The sequence below is a fragment of the Zeus faber genome (genome assembly GCF_960531495.2).
Source record: "Zeus faber genome assembly, chromosome: 3".
NCBI classification, from domain to species: domain Eukaryota; kingdom Metazoa; phylum Chordata; class Actinopteri; order Zeiformes; family Zeidae; genus Zeus; species Zeus faber.
In genome coordinates this window covers 33,054,607-33,071,127 of record NC_137190.1, presented here as the reverse complement: position 1 = coordinate 33,071,127, position 16,521 = coordinate 33,054,607, and the positions used below count along the sequence as shown (strand labels likewise).

General features: G+C 43.4%; 1 protein-coding gene across 1 annotated transcript in view; it reads left to right on the top strand.

Annotated features, from left to right (window-relative positions):
* ercc5 (excision repair cross-complementation group 5) overlaps positions 1-16,057 on the top strand; it is a gene marked incomplete at both ends in the record, with an annotated part of 20,700 nt that extends 4,643 nt beyond the window's left edge. The window contains 10 exons of the mRNA XM_079997343.1: positions 220-363; positions 1,001-1,220; positions 1,973-2,869; positions 6,566-6,822; positions 7,688-7,807; positions 9,377-9,590; positions 12,944-13,088; positions 13,616-13,832; positions 14,444-14,518; positions 15,494-16,057. Coding sequence (XP_079853469.1) covers positions 220-363; positions 1,001-1,220; positions 1,973-2,869; positions 6,566-6,822; positions 7,688-7,807; positions 9,377-9,590; positions 12,944-13,088; positions 13,616-13,832; positions 14,444-14,518; positions 15,494-16,057 — 2,853 coding nt within the window. The remainder of the gene's footprint in view (positions 1-219; positions 364-1,000; positions 1,221-1,972; positions 2,870-6,565; positions 6,823-7,687; positions 7,808-9,376; positions 9,591-12,943; positions 13,089-13,615; positions 13,833-14,443; positions 14,519-15,493) is intronic.
* Between the last annotated feature and the right edge of the window lie 464 nt (positions 16,058-16,521).

Genomic DNA, 16,521 nt, shown 5'->3' with positions numbered 1-16,521 from the left:
ATTTTGTAATGCTATAATGAACCCTGCAGATATACAATATACTGTAGATGTATGATATATATATTATTATATATATGATAGACAATAAGACTAAAATTATATTATATTGGAGTATTTAATTTATGTAATTTATGGCAATAGCTAGGCAGTAAATATACTGCCTGGGGAAAAAAATATTTTAGTTGGCGTGACGTGCAAACCCACCTTAACGTGTTCCAGGGAGAGTTGTATAACAACCCGGACTCGGTGGACATCAATTCGGAGGAGTTTGCGAGCCTGCCTCTGGAGATGAAGCACGAGATTCTTAAAGACATGAAAGAGTTCAGCAAGAGACGGCGGACCATGTACCACAAGCCACCGGAGGTAACACACACAACACACACACACACACACACACACACACACACACACACACACACGCACACGCACACGCACACACATCTATTTAGGCACATATGAGAACTCATACAAATGCATGTATGTATGTGTGTGTGTGTAGGACTCTGTTTGTTTTTTCTGTTGAGGTTTGGTTCTCTATAGACAATTAGCATAATTAAGCCGAACAGTCAAAAAGAGTAAAATAAAATAATGACATAAAAAGAACAAAAACAAAAAAAATAAAATATATTGTAAAATATATACAAATATCCAAATTTTGAAAACAGAAAATAGTCAGATATCTAAAAATACAGTATATACAAAATGATTGTTGTGGGGATATATAAATTATGAATATGAATTATTACTAATGTACCAACTAGCTTTTTAGGTTCTCTACAGACAATTAGCATTAACCTAAAAGCTGAACAGTTTGAAAAAATGAAAATAACAAAAATAATTTTATAAAATAGACTAAAAACTGAAGTAAAATTTTTAAAAATACATTTCAAAATTGTAGATCATTGCACAAGTTGTGTGAATGTGTGTGTGTGTGTGTGTATGTGAGTGAGAGACGGCACCAAAACCACCACTCGTGATGTCGTTGGCCCCCCCACCGCAGCATTCGGGAGACTTCTCCCAGTACCAGCTGGCCGGTCTGCTGCAGAGGAACCATCTCAACCAGCGTCTGCAGGGCGTGGAAAAAGAGATGAGCCAGCACGGCGCTGCCGGAGGAGTGCCTCAGCTCTACAGAGAGAACCAGGACGGGGGCGGGGGCGGCCACAGCATGGAATCCCGCAGACTGGTGTCGGAGGACTCTGCTCACTACATCCTCATCAAAGGTGGAGAGGATTTTCAAGTGAAATTTGTGTAGAGATTAGATTAGTATTTATAGAATATACTAAAATCATTCTTCTTAAGAACCCTCTCAATTCAGCCAGATTAAAGGTGACATCATAATCTGATTGACTATATAATTTATTAGGAGGCGGTTAAATCTAAATCAGGACTAAGATTATCCTACTTAGATTAATTCGTTCTAGGCTAGGAAATCCTCATGATGATCAACCTGATCGACCTGGAGGCCCACACCCATTAATCCAAAGATGAACCTGGTTTAAACCAGACAAACTAGAAGTGAAGGCGAACATTAGCCTTCACTTCTGAACTAGATAAGCTCTAATCTTCCTTCTGGAAATCAGATTTTTTCAAACCTGGGACTGAGACTATGGAGCAGGTAAGAGAGTTTAAAAAACAAATTGTGGTGGGAGGCCCAGAATCTTGTGTGGAGCCTTGGGTGTTCTCACAAGATTCGGGGCCTCAGAAGATTTTCAAGTGGGAACTAGGGGAAAAAAGTCTCATGAATTGGAATTGAACTCCACGCCGACTGCCTTGCAGAAACACAGCACTTTCTTTAATTCATATAAACATGTATTGGCATGGTTTGTGTTGATATGCCCTGACTATGGCCATCACACCATCTTTGCAGGCCAACCAACAGCTCCCCAACATGTTTCCAGGCAATTTATTTTAACTTTTAAAAACCCTGCATTCGACTTTAAATTAACTTCCTTTCCGTCTTTCTGCTGCTCAGGCACCAAGAACAGCAAGAGCGCCCTGGAGAATCAGCCTGCGGCCCTGCCCTGGTCTGGGGGGCCCCTGTCGGGCTCCCGGAGACGAGGAGCGGGTCAGCCAAAGCCCCTGTGGCGTCCTGCCATCGAGGAGGAGGAGGAGGAGGAGGAGGAGGAAGAAGAGCAGGGTTCTTCTTCAGAGCCCAAACTCTCTGTGCTGAAATCTCCCCCTGCTGTGACCGGCTCGGAGGACACCTCGCCCCCGTCGCCGCGCACGCTCCAGGCCATCCAGGCTGCCATGGCCGACAGTTCAGATGACGACAATGACGAGGGGCGGGGACAGGAAGAGAGGTGGGGTGGGAGTGCATCCCCTCGCACCCTGCTGGCAATCCAACAAGCGATGGCCGAGGAGGAGGACGGATCCTCCAAGCCTCGTACCCAGCAACCCACAACCCGACTGGTCATCAGCAGTTCCGAGGACAAAGAAGATAAAGACGAAGACGATGTCCCACAGATCGTCAATGTTCCACCTGATCAGATCAGCTCCGGCGGCGGGAGGATCTTGTTGGAGAACCCGCTTCCTCTGAAAGACAGTTTGTCGGTCAGCGGATCGGAGGATGAACTGGAGGAGACGTTAGGAGGGCAGAGGGATGAGGAATGCCCCAGAGGGATGCCCCGGAGGGATGCCCCAGGGCTCCAGGACGATCGTCGGGATCTGTCCCTGGGAGTCGTGTCGCAAGAAGGGACAACCCTCTGCCATGAAGCCACAACCCGACAAACATCGGAAGCCCTGAAAATAGAGCTTTCAACCAAAGAGCGCCCCTCGCTGTCGGGGTGGAGCATGAAGAGCCCAAACCCGCCAGAGGGGAAAGATGGAGACCTTGTGAAATTGGGGGAAAGTGAGAAAAGTGACTCGGAAGGTAAACACGTTATTAAGGAAAAATGTATTTGTCAGGTACATAGTATGAGTAAAATCGAACGAAAGCGCAAACTGCAGTTCTTGCAGACACATGAGACGTCTCTTTGGAAGAAAAATAACACATTTGACTTGAAATGGAGCCAATAGGTATTGTAAAGTAGGCAATATACTTAAAACTGCTCTGTCCCATAGGCGGGACAGTAGAGAGGAGCGATTTGCGGCATGTACGGCGCACTACTGTCTCGAGGAGAAATAACTCCACTCCAATTCTCTGAGTTATGTTCATGTTTTCAATTTTCTGTACAAGTAAGAAAATCAGGGAAACAAAATGAACAAACTAAAATCTGTTCAGCCTGAACCCTGCGCTGTGTACAGTACACACAGTACCAAAATTTCAGTCTCTATTGTTTTGATTTTTCTCACTTACTAAGGTCTTTGCATTTGGTCTTTGCAAACTGAAATGATGTACATGTTTATTTGTATATAGAATCAGAATCAGCTTTATTGGCCAAGTCTGTTTACACTGGGGATGCAACGGCTCACGATATGTAATTGAACCGTTCAATACGCACACATGAACCGCGGTATTACGATAACACGGTAGAAGTCCACCGGACGCGTCGGCGCATCGTACAGGCGTGGTGCGCCATAAGTGCATGCTTCCTATGCAGCCTTTTCCAATGAAACACAAGATGAAACTACATAGAAATGTCTTTGTAGAGACCGCAATCAATTAATATGTCCAGGGTGAAAAGAACCTCCTGCGATGGCCGTGTCCCTCTTTATCACAAACTTCTCTTGATTCTTTTGAACGGCTCTTTTGTATGAATGAAGGGAACTGAGTCTTGCTGGGTGAGCCATTCTTTTTTAAATTTAATTTAATTTTTTCTCATTTTCACAGTTTTATGTTGTGTTTGTTGAAGTTGCTGTCTCTTGCCGCCTGAAATGTTTCCCCCTCTATGTAAGAGATAGCCTATGCTCTGGCTGAAAAGGAGTGCACCCCACAATAGTACTGGTTTTGTTTATTTTTTTGTTAAATGTTTTTAAAATATTATATATAAATGAATCGTTTTTTGAAATGTCTTCTTAAATATAAAGATATTTAAGAAGCAAAAAGAAGAAGCGAAACTGTGTGTGTGTGTGTGTGTGTGTGTGTGTGTGTGTGTGTGTGTGTGTGTGTGTGTGTGTGTGTGTGTGTGTGTGTGTGTGTGTGTCATAAATAAACAAACATAAACAGCAATGAAATTTGACAGGACGACAATAGTGCAAAGATGCAGGAATAAATATGGTTATTTTATATACTGTACAGGAGGTAGGTGGGCATGACAGTATATGCATGTGTACAATTGACAGTATATACAGTGTGCTTACATTTATACTGTCAATGATGGTATGTACAATTTAAAAGCTGTTTAAACTACAAAATATATAATTTTGAATTTGTATGTACAGTGGGTGTAGGGTGTTACAGGTTAATTGTGCGGGGGATTGTTCTGAAACTGTGTGACTGATTTAAGTGTTCATCAGAGTGATGGACTGCAGAAAGAAACTGTTTTTGTGTCTTGTTGTTTTGGCATACAGTGCTCTGTCGCACCTGTCAAAGGGGAGGAGTTGGAACAGGTTGTGTCCAGATTGTGATGGGTTTGCAGTGGTCGGCTCGTGAAGTCCCCTGTCATCTCCAAGGTTTTGAGCTTGATTGCTCCAGGTTATTTTGACCGTCCCAGATGAAGCCGATTACCGTTGTGTCGTCTAAGAGTATTAACAGATGGGGTCTGCTCCGGTGCAGTGATTTGTGTAGAGGGAGAAAGGCAGAGGAGAGAACACACATCCCTGGGGGGATGCCAGTGCTGATTGTCTGGGTGCTGGATCTGATTTTCCTCAGCCTCACCCACTGCCTCCTGTCTGTCAGGAGGTTTATGATCCACTGACAGGTGGGGGCTGGTACAGTGAACTGGATCAATTTGGAGTGGAGGACTTCTGAGATTATGGTGTTGAACGCCGAGCTGAAGTCCAAAATCAAGTTCAAGTTCAGGTTCAAGAGATTATTTGTCACATACATACACATCGGTCGTACATATATGCAGTGAAATGTCATGACACCCGGTGATTACGCACAAGCTCTATAAGCTCGAAAAATACTCAAATGTGCGTGATCGACATGCGGTGCTCGCGTAGGCGGCCACAAGGGGCGGCGCCACAATCTCGATTCTGGGTTCTATAATTATATAATAGGATTAAAATCAGGACCGTTGCATATGATCCTGGGGAGTCAAGGTGTTTCAGAATCTAGTGTGGTCCCATGTTGACTGCATCATCCACTGACCTGTTTGCCCGGTAGGCAAACTGCAGGAAGAAGATGAACCAGACTGTGATCAGAGTCCCAAAGCTGCACGGGGGACAGAGTGATAGGCGTCCTTTAATATGGTGTCGCAATGGTCCAGTATGTTTCTATCCCCGATGTTTTGCAGTCAGTGAAAAGGGTCTCCAAGTGTCTAAGTCCTCTGACTAAAATTTCCACAAAACTTTCCAGTTGGGTGGAAAAAGTTTGTGAATTGTTGGATGTTTAAAAGTTCCTCCCTCCTGAATTTGATTAGGGAGGGAGAGCTGAAAACTGAACAAACGGAAAAAGTACTATGAAACTATGGAGCACAGTACCGGGGCTACCATCCGCAGCGCCATCTTGGTTGTCCAAGATATAGAGGGGGGAAGTGAGATCCAATCACAAGTGGTTACCTGAGACGCATGTGGAGACGCATTCTAATAACAGGCTAAACAGACGTATTTTGTAGAGGAAGAAGAACAATCTTTATTTGTCACACAGCACACCACATGCTTGCACACACACGCTTTGGATGGTGGCCAGTGAAATGAGGCCTCTGCATTTAACCCATCCTGGCTTGTACTTCCTCCGGGGGCACAGCGTGGCATACGTGGACACGCCCGGGGACCAGGTGATGAGTGTCCATCGCTGGTCAGACGATGATGTGTGCATGTTTTTGGGGGGGGGGGGGTCCTTACTGATGTGAGGTAGAGGAAACCCCATGTGAGCACGGGGAGAACATGCAAACTCCACACAGAAAGGCTCCCATTTGGGAGACCTTTCTGTGTGGACCTTCTTGCTGTGAGGCAGCAGTGCAATGCAATGCACTGCACTGCACTGCGCCACCGTGCCACAGCACTGCGCCACCGTGCCACATAGAGCTGTCCACTTGTGATCGGATCACCCAAGATGCAGGTTAATGCCAGGTGTAAACAGGGCCTAGGTTTCGCATCATAAGTCTGGAAAAACGGGAGAGCTTGTGGTTTATCGGTCAGTATACTGGTTCCTTAAACTTGTTTCACACCGAATGCGTAATCACATCCGAGAGTCATATCTTGTCCCCCTAGTGGCCGAACTGTGCCTAGGTTTGGCATCACAAAATCAGTCGAGGAGAATGGGAGAGCATGTTTTTGTGAGTAGTTTGCTGAACTTGACATTTACCATTTTTCATGAAGAAAGTTTAATACTCGCTCATTATATTCAGATTTGGTGTTAAGTAGGCTTGATAAGTTTACATGAAAAACAGGTAAAGTTTCTATGCTGGTATGAGGTGCAGCCTTCCGACAAAATCATCGATTAAAACTAGATGTAAATGATCATTTCTTAACTCTTGAAGAAAATGTATTTTACAATCAATTCCTTTAATTTTTTTTGCAGAAAGCTTCATTGATGTATCAGAAGGGGAGGAGCTTAAAGAGGAGGACACCGACGACGCCGTCGTAGAGGTAGTCGGGGAGTCGCCGTCCGAGGTCCGTGAAGTTCCTCACAAGGAAGTAGAGCTGCAGGAAGCGAGTGTGAACCAACCCCCCAGCAGCCCTCACACTGGTCAGAAAGCTGAGGATGAAGCCAAAGAGACGGAAGAGGAGGAAGGTGCTCCAACACCTGCCGCTAAAGAATGGGACGACATCGATATTGTAAGCGTGACCTCTGAGGCGGTGCAGCAAATAATTCTGTTTATAACCATAATAATGCAATTATGATATGGTTTTGAGTTAACAGTTTGTATAAACGGTGAAGTCCATTGAAAACTAGTGCATGTCATTTAAAATGTAAGACTTAAGACATTTTAATGTCACAGTTTAACAAAATGACAATGATTCAGTCCTGTGTCCTGCATGGCCATTCAAAACAGCACAGTTCTAACGAAGTGCAAGGACAACTTAACAATCAAAAATAAGCACCAAATGTGAAAATATAGGCATATTAGAACTTCAGGAGGATCAGTCGAGTACAGGTTTCTTCAGTCAATGATTTAGTCGCATTTATGTGGACTACTAGGTGCTCCGCTCACCACGCAGACCGTGTGTGATGTTGAAGGTCACGCGCCCGGTGCTCCCCCCGCTGTGCGGGCGGGTCTCCTCCTTAGGTCACGTGCTCGGCACTCGGCTCATATCTCCAGCGCTTCCTTTCATGAATCTCGTGCTTCACATATTGGATGATGATGATGTCACAAATCACCCCGCTTAGTGGAATTCGGATGATGTCACTAAGTTCCCCAGCTGCACAGAGCGGCTCGCGGTTCGCTTGTTTATTCAAAGTTCATTAATATTACACATGTCATGCGTCCAAATTGAACCAAATTCGAAACTGGACGCCCTTGGGTCCCCAACAATACACCTGCCAATTGCGAAGTTGATCAGTTAAGAGGTTGATGAGATAACCAAAGGACATACAGACAGATTCCTAGAATTAAGACAGACAGACAAAGATTCCTAGAATTATAGAATAGAGGTTGGTTTTGAAGGCGGTGGCTGATGCAGTACCCGTGTTGTCCTGCAGGGCGAGCTGGAGGCGCTAGAGAGCTCTCTGCAGGTCCAGCAGAGCAACCTGAGGGAACAGAAGCAGCAGCAGGAGAGAATGGCGTCCTCAGTCACTTCACAGATGTGCCTGGAGAGCCAGGCAGGTTGATGACAACAACGTTCAATGCAGATACGCACATAAACACAAGAACACACATGACTTCATAATTCAAATAAATAGCAATACTGGGTCTTTCAGGGCCAAGGACAGGTGTAACAGGCACTGCAGCATTTCTCTTTTTAATCCTCCTCTAACTATGGAAGCCTATAGGGGACTGTATTAAAATTATAATGTAAACATGAAATTGAAATTAGCATTATAGCAATACAGCATAGCAATATCATTATAATTTTCCACATATGTTTGTGTTATTTGATTAAAAATGAAAATGAAAATGCAATAATCTGTCAGAATTCTCACTGCGTGGTTGGTGAGGTAAACCTGTTTCGCTACAGGAAACAAACTGAGAGTATTAAAGATATTTACTCTGCAGGATAAAGAGAAAGATACAGATGCACTTCAAAACATCGAGGCTGCCCATTCTGCCCCTGCTTCTGCTGAAGAGGGCTTTATACCGTGAGAGGCTGTGTGTCATTCACAAGACTATGGCCTCCACTCACATACAATGATTTAACAGTCAAACTTCGGTCGCAGATACAATCTTACTGTGCTATAAACAAACCACAGGTTATCCTTATCTCCACACAAGGTTGAGTAAAGAAGGCATGTGGTCTGGTCTTTACAATACAGTATTATTAGTAAGAACAGTGTCTCTTCAATGTGAGCTCTTAGTGAGTCGTTTAAAACCCAAGACAACGTGTTCTAAAAGCTACACAAGTTACAAAAAAGGCTATTGTCTTATATAAGACATATGAAACATCATTGAAAGCATTGTTCATCTGCATTTTCTCTCACAAATCCAATTTGCATTTTAATTTTCATATACTCATATGGATGGGTGTTCTATGGCCATATTAAAATGGAAAAGCTGCCTGACATTTAATTTTCAAAGTTGTACCCTGCTGGCCACTGTATAATAGACAATATTCAAATGTTAATTCATATTTGAAAATGAAGCAATAAATGCAATATAAACAATGTAATCAGATTCTCCATTTATGCAAGCAATATTTAAGTCACAATTAATATTAAAATGCAATTTTCAAACAATTTGAAAATAAAAATGAAAACAGCATTTGACATTTCATTTCAAGACTAAACCTGTTGTACAGTGGACAATATTAAATTTGAAATCAAATTTGAAAATTAAAACGCAATATAAACAATGTAGCCTAATTTTCCATTTGTGCAAGCATTATTTAAAGGCGCCATATTATGCTCCTTTTCAACAGGTTAATATAGGTACAAAACATGTTTTTGAATTTTTTTTTGCTGAAAATACCACTCAGATTATGCATTCTAACCATTCTAACATGCCTCAAAATCCCACCCTGGAAGTGTTTTCCCCACATCTGTGAGCCAATGGGGTTGGAGCATGAGTAGTCGGGTTCGCATCAAACCATCATTGGTTTTGGTTATTTTTTTGCGAGAAAGGGGATAGCATCATATAGCAGATCCAGATTCTTGATAGAATAAAGAATCTGGGTCAATGCAGCTTCAACCGTCTTTTCACTTGACTTGACTTGTGTTAACTTGACCCCCCGCCAGGAGCTGCTGCAGTTGTTCGGCGTGCCTTACCTGGTGGCTCCCATGGAGGCCGAGGCGCAGTGTGCCACTCTGGACCGCACCGAACAGACGCACGGCACCATCACCGACGACTCGGACGTCTGGCTCTTCGGAGGCCGACACGTCTACAGGAACTTCTTCAGCCAGAATAAATACGTACAGCACTACCAGTGCAGCGACCTGCAGAACCAGCTGGGTGAGTGGAACCAGAGCCACGTGTCTGTATAGACTTTTACTCTGCCAATAGCCATGCAGAGTCCTAAAAACGTATGGGCTAATAGTAGAGACATCCATTTACTTTTTGGTATTGGATTTTTTTTTAACTTTTTAAATACCCTATTTTAACCTGGTATCGGACCAATATCATATGCCAGTGTCCACATTGGTGTACCCCACACCAAATCCAAAATCACATCCGCTCACCCTTTCGGAGAAATGCTGTAAAAAATAATATTCATCATAATGAAGTATAAATAATTATAGTCAACAAAATATAAATATAAATTTTATATATATACACAGACCACTTTATTAGGTACACCTTGCTAGTACCGGGTTGGACCCCCTTTTGCCTTCAGAACTGCCTTAATTCTTCGTGGCATAACTTGAACAAGGTGTTGGAAACATTCCGCAGGGATTTTGGTCCATATTTACACGATAGCATCACGCAGTTGCTGCAGATTTGTCGGCTGCACATCCATGATGCAAATCTCCCGTTCCACCACATCCCAAAGGTGCTCTATTGGCTTGAGATGTGGTGACTGTGGAGGCCATTGGAGTACAGTGAACTCACTGGCATGTTCAAGAAACCAGTTTGAGATGATTTGAGCTTTGTGACATGGTGCATTATCCCTCTGGAAGTAGCCATCAGAAGATGGGTGCACTGTGCTCATGAAGGGATGGACATGGTCAGCAACAATACTCAGGTATGCTGTGGCCTTTAAACCATGCTCAATTGGTAGTAAGGGGCCCAAAGTGTGCCAAGAAAATATCCCCCACACCATTACTCCACCACCACCAGCCTGAACCATTGATACAAGGCAGGATGGATCCATGCTTTAATGTTGTTTAGGCCAAATTCTGACCCTGCCATCTGAATGTCGCAGCTGAAATCGAGACTCATTAGACCAGGCAACGTTTTTCCAATCTTCTATTGTCCATTTTTGAGGAGCCTGTGTGAATTGTAGCCTCAGTTTCCTGTTCTTAGCCGACAGGAGTGGCACCCGGTCTGGTCTTCTGCTGCTGTAGCCCATCTGCTTCAAGGTTCCACCTGTTGTGCGTTCAGAGATGGTATTCTGCATACCTTGGTTGTAATAAGCGGTTATTTGAGTTACTGTTGCCTTTCTATGGTCTCGAACCAGTCTGCCCATTCTCCTCTGACCTCTGACATCAACAAGGCATTTTCGTCCACACAACTGCCGCTCACTGGATATTTTGTCTTTTTCGGACCATTCTCTGTAAACCCTAGAGATGGTTGTGTGTGAAAATCCAAGTAGGTCAGCAGTTTAAAATACTCAGACCAACCATGCCACGTTCAAAGTCACTTAAATCCCCTTTCTTCCCTATTCTGATGCTCGGTTTGAACTTCAGCAAGTCATCCTCCCCATGTCTACATGCCTAAATGCAATGAGTTGCTGCCATGTGATTGGCTGATTAACTATTTGTTTTAACAAGCAATTGAACAGGTGTACCTAATGAAGTGTGTGTGTGTGTGTGTGTGTGTGTGTGTGTGTGTGTGTGTGTGTGTGTGTGTGTGTGTGTGTGTGTGTGTGTGTGTGTGTGTGTGTGTGTGTGTGTGCGCGTGTGTGTGTGTATATATATATATTTATTTTGCAGTGGGGCAAAAAAGTATTTAGTCAGCCACCAATTGTGCAAGTTCTCCCACCTAAAAAGATGAGAGAGGCCTGTAATTTTCATCATAGCTACACTTTGACTATGAGAGACAGAATGGGGGGAAAGAATCCAGGAAATCACATTGTAGGATTTTTAATGAATTAATTGGTAAATTCCTCTGTAAAATAAGTATTTGGTCACCTACAAACAAGCAAGATTTCTGGCTTTCACAGACCTGTAACTTTTTCTTTAAGAGGCTCCTCTGTCCTCCACTCCTTACCTGTATTAATGGCACCTGTTTGAACTCGTTATCAGTATAAAAGACACCTGTCCACAACCTCAAACAGTCACACTCCAAACTCCACTATGGCCAAGACCAAAGAGCTGTCAAAGGACACCAGAAACAAAATTGTAGACCTGCACCAGGCTGGGAAGACTGAATCTGCAATAGGTAAGCAGCTTGTTGTGAAGAAATCAATGTGAGAGCAATTATTAGAAAATGGAAGACATACAAGACCACTGATAATCTCCCTCGATCTGGGCCTCCACGCAAGATCTCACCCCGTAGGGTCAAAATGATCACAAGAACGGTGAGCAAACATCCCAGAACCACACGGGGGGACCTAGTGAATGACCTGCAGAGAGCTGGGACCAAAGTAACAAAGGCTACCATCAGTAACACACTACGCCGCCAGGGACTCAAACCCTGCAGTGCCAGACGTGTCCCCCTGCTTAAGCCAGTACATGTCCAGGCCCGTCTGAAGTTTGCTAGAGAGCTTTTGGATGATTCAGAAGAGGATTGGGAGAATGTCATATGGTCAGATGAAACCAAAATAGAACTTTTTGGTAAAAACTCAACTTGTCGTGTTTGGAGGAGAAAGAAAGCTGAGTTGCATCCAAAGAACACCATACCTACTGTGAAGCATGGGGGTGGAAACATCATGCTTTGGGGCTGTTTTTCTGCAAAGGGACCAGGACGACTGATCCGTGTAAAGGAAAGAATGAATGGGGCCATGTATCGTGAGATTTTGAGTGAAAACCTCCTTCCATCAGCAAAGGCATTGAAGATGAAACGTGGCTGGGTCTTTCAGCATGATCAATGATCCCAAACACACCGCCCGGGCAACGAAGGAGTGGCTTCGTAAGAAGCATTTCAAGGTCCTGGAGTGGCCTAGCCAGTCTCCAGATCTCAACCCCATAGAAAATCTTTGGAGGGAGTTGAAAGTCCGTGTTGCCCAGCGACAGCCCCAAAACATCACTGCTCTAGAGGAGATCTGCATGGAGGAATGGGCCAAAATACCAGTAACAGTGTGTGAAAACCTTGTGAAGACTTACAGAAAACGTTTGACCTCTGTCATTGCAAACAAAGGGTATATAACAAGGTATTGAGATTAACTTTTGTTATTGACGGAATACTTATTTTCCACCATAATTTGTATGTATGTGTGTGTGTGTGTGTGTGTGTGTGTGTGTGTGTGTATATATATAATATAATAATAATATATTTAATTTTACTGGAACTCAGGGACAGTTTCATGTTCCATTAATGTTCCTTAGTGAATAATGAGCAATAATAATCACAGTGTCAAAACAGCAATCTCATTATTGTGGTAACTAAAATGCAACTTGCAGCTGTCCTATCACGTGAGTGTGGAGGAAAAAAACATTTCTTTATCTATTTATCTATCTCTCTATCTCTTCCCTCCCTCCTTCTAGGCTTGGACAGGACCAGGCTGATAAACCTGGCCTACTTGCTGGGCAGCGACTACACGGAGGGCGTCCCCGGGGTGGGCTACGTCACCGGCATGGAGATCCTGAACGAGTTCCCCGGGCCGGGACTGGAGCCGCTCACGCAGCTCAGGTGCCGCTCAAAGCACACCTTTTTTTTTTTTTATTATTATTTATTTGACCAATTGGATCAATCGGCTAATAGCGCGACAGTTCTGTTTCTCGTCTTTCATTGTCATGAAATTCGGACTTTGTGACATTGCACGTCAACATTTCGTTGTCTGTTTTAATGTTGATATGAAGATATGACCCAAAATTCCTGATTACTTAAGATATAAAACATGCAAGTTTTATTTGAAGTTGAACACTTAACGGTGCCATATAGATTTGATATAGTAAAAAGTGACAATTTGTGTCATGCGCTGTTATATATATACTGTGTGTGTGTGTGTGTGTGTGTGTGTGTGTGTGTGTGTGTGTGTGTGTGTGTGTGTGTGTGTGTGTGTGTGTGTGTATATATATATATATATATATATATATATATATATATATATATATATATATATATATATATATATATATGTGTATATATATATATATATATATATATATATATATATATATATATGACCCATTGTTATTACGGTCTCTGACCTGCAGTGATTGGTGGTCTGAGGCCCAGAAGAACAAGCGCTCGGCGTCTGACCCGCGGGACTCCAAGGTCAAGAAGAAGCTGAGAGATTTAAAACTCAAGCCTGGCTTCCCCAACCCGGCCGTGGCTCAGGCTTACCTGCACCCGGCCGTCGACCAATCGGACGCCTCCTTCAGCTGGGGGCGACCACACCTGGACCTGATCAAGGAATATCCTTTTTACAGGGTTCTTACCTTCTTACCTTGAGGTGCTTGAAGTGCTTGAATTTCATCCGACAGAAATTGAAGTACTGGAATACCTTGAAAAAATAGCCCATTTCATGCTGTTGTGCTTAAAAAAAGCCCTTGAAAAAAAAAACCTGCCATAATTGAAAACCTGTGATATCCCCCTTGGTATTGTTATTCAAATTGTGACGTAATACATGTAATTTCCAGAATCGCCTTTATGATAGATTATGCAGGGAAATGTAAATTTAGAAATGAATTCAGCATGGTTGGAAATACACGTATAATAGTAGATGACCATGAGATTGATAATATATATAGATTAAAAGATTCAAGATTCAAAACATTTATTTACATTACATTAACATTTATTTTTCACATACATGAAATGTTTTTGTGTATATAGATATTGTATATGTCAGATATATCGATATACAGTATATATATATATATATATATATATATATAAAAGATATTCCAGACAATGAGACTAAGATTATATTATATTTTAATTAATAAAGATCACATTGAAAATTTATTTTTCTTTGAAAGTGAAAAATTGTTTTTACTGAATTGCGTTACTTCCTTAGTGTTTTTTTGACGTTCTGTCAGAGTCGTTTTGGCTGGAACAGCAGGAGGACGGAGGAGACTCTTCAGCCTGTGATGAAGCAGCTCAACACCCAGCAGGTAACTGGGAGAATCTGTTCAAATGGAGCTTTTAAAAGAATACAGTGAAATATCAGGCATGTAGGTCACATGTGTCTAACACTGTTCCCCGACCTTCTTTCTGCCACGGTACACTTTTTACAATTAAATAATCCCACGGCACACTACTATCCTGTTAACCCCTAAGAATGTGAGAAACACGTAGAACTGTGCTTACTATCATGGCTTACTAATTGTAAGCTATACAAACTGAAAATAATTACCGTGGACTAAATTGACAGACAAGGCAAAATAAGGCCATGGCATTTGTCACAAATCTTCTTGTCAGAATTTCATTCACAACTCAGAGCCAAACTGACTCTTCAGACACGTTGAGAAAATTCCTCCCTTGCTCACCCAGTGTTACACCAACGGAACCAAACGAAACCAGAGTACAAAAATCAAACGACTCTTTTTACTTAGTGTCTTGTCAAGAACCGGCTCACAAAAGAGTCAAACCTTTCATTACTACTAAAGTCCTCACTTTCAGAACGAAACTTGTACTGATGCACACGGAGGTGCCATTCTGACTGGAACTGATGAGTTAGATAAATGAGTGCAGCCTTGCAATTTTGATCTAGTAACACAAAAGCCAATTTCCATTGTTTATTTTTTTAAAGTGAAATTTGAAACATTTTCACGGCGCACCTTCCGAGCCCTGCGGCCTGCAGCCGTGATCCATAAGCTCAGACCCTCCATTCTAGATTCTGTTGCCGGCTCGCTCTGACCCACTGCTCTGCATCCACCTTCCTTGAGTGTGTCACTCTCATGAGCAGAGTGACATGTCAAAGAGGGACGCGTAAAAACTAATAGTATGGGTCGCAAAGGAAGCAGAGTAAAAGTCCTGAAATAGGGAAGGATATTTTTCCGAATTTGTAAAGAGAATCTGTAGCCAACCTCGGGCTTTGGGTCTTTGAGTTTTGAATCGACCACCCGACCTGATCCCTCCCTCCTCAGACCCAGCTGCGGATCGACTCGTTCTTCCGTCTGGAGCAGCAGGAGAAGCAAGCCATCCACAGCCAGCGCCTCTGCAGGGCCATCACCTGCATGAAGAGGAAGGAGAGGGAGAGAGAGGAGGGCCGGGAGGAGGGAGAAGATGAAAAGGACGCCAAACATGATGAAGAAAGGAGCGAGGAGGAGGCTGAGGAGTTGCGTTCCCCCTCTAAGTTGAAGAAGAGGAAGACGGAGGGAGGGCCAGTCGGACAGGTTGGAGGAGGAGGAGGGTTTCTGGGCTTGGAGGTCCCGGTCCAACTTCCTCTCAGCACCACGGGTGCGGGTGACGCACCTCCAGCGGCCGTCAAAGACGTCGCTCGTCCCGGGGCCGCCCGGCAGAGCAGGAAAAGGAGCAGCTCCTGCTCGGACGGAAGCAGCAGCGACGGGGACGCTGGCGCCATGGTGACGGCACGGTCGGCGTTCGAGAGCAGCAGTAGTCGGGGCCGAGGCGGTAGGGGGAGGGGGCGTGCGGTGGGGAGGGGGAGGAGCAGGGGGAGGAGGGGCCGGAGCGGGGCCAAGAAACTGTGACCCTTTCGACCAAAACTACCTCGGAACAAATCATTTTAGGAGAAGAAAAACTGAAAAATGATGAATGTTAATAATGATTTATCATCCAGTCCTGGAATGGGGATGGTTAACTGAAAAACTGCCGCTCAAAATGAAATGGTTTTACCTCATCATGTGTAATTATGGAATAGAAGAACTAACTAGCAAATCTTGTAGCATTCTCCTCTAGTTCTAGGCGGACCTACATGTATAAGGAGGGGCCGAATGGCGAAATAATACGAATAATGTGCCTTCTTTCTGCATCCAAGTTTGAATTTAAAAACAATATTGTGAAATGATGAGTTTTCCAGGTGACTATATGTACTGACCATACTAAGTTATTCTTGAACAAAACATTTTTTGGCTTGCATGGTCAATTCTAGAATTCGAAATTCATGCATTATATTTGGGCATGAAATAGGATATGATGAAATGAAATGTAATAC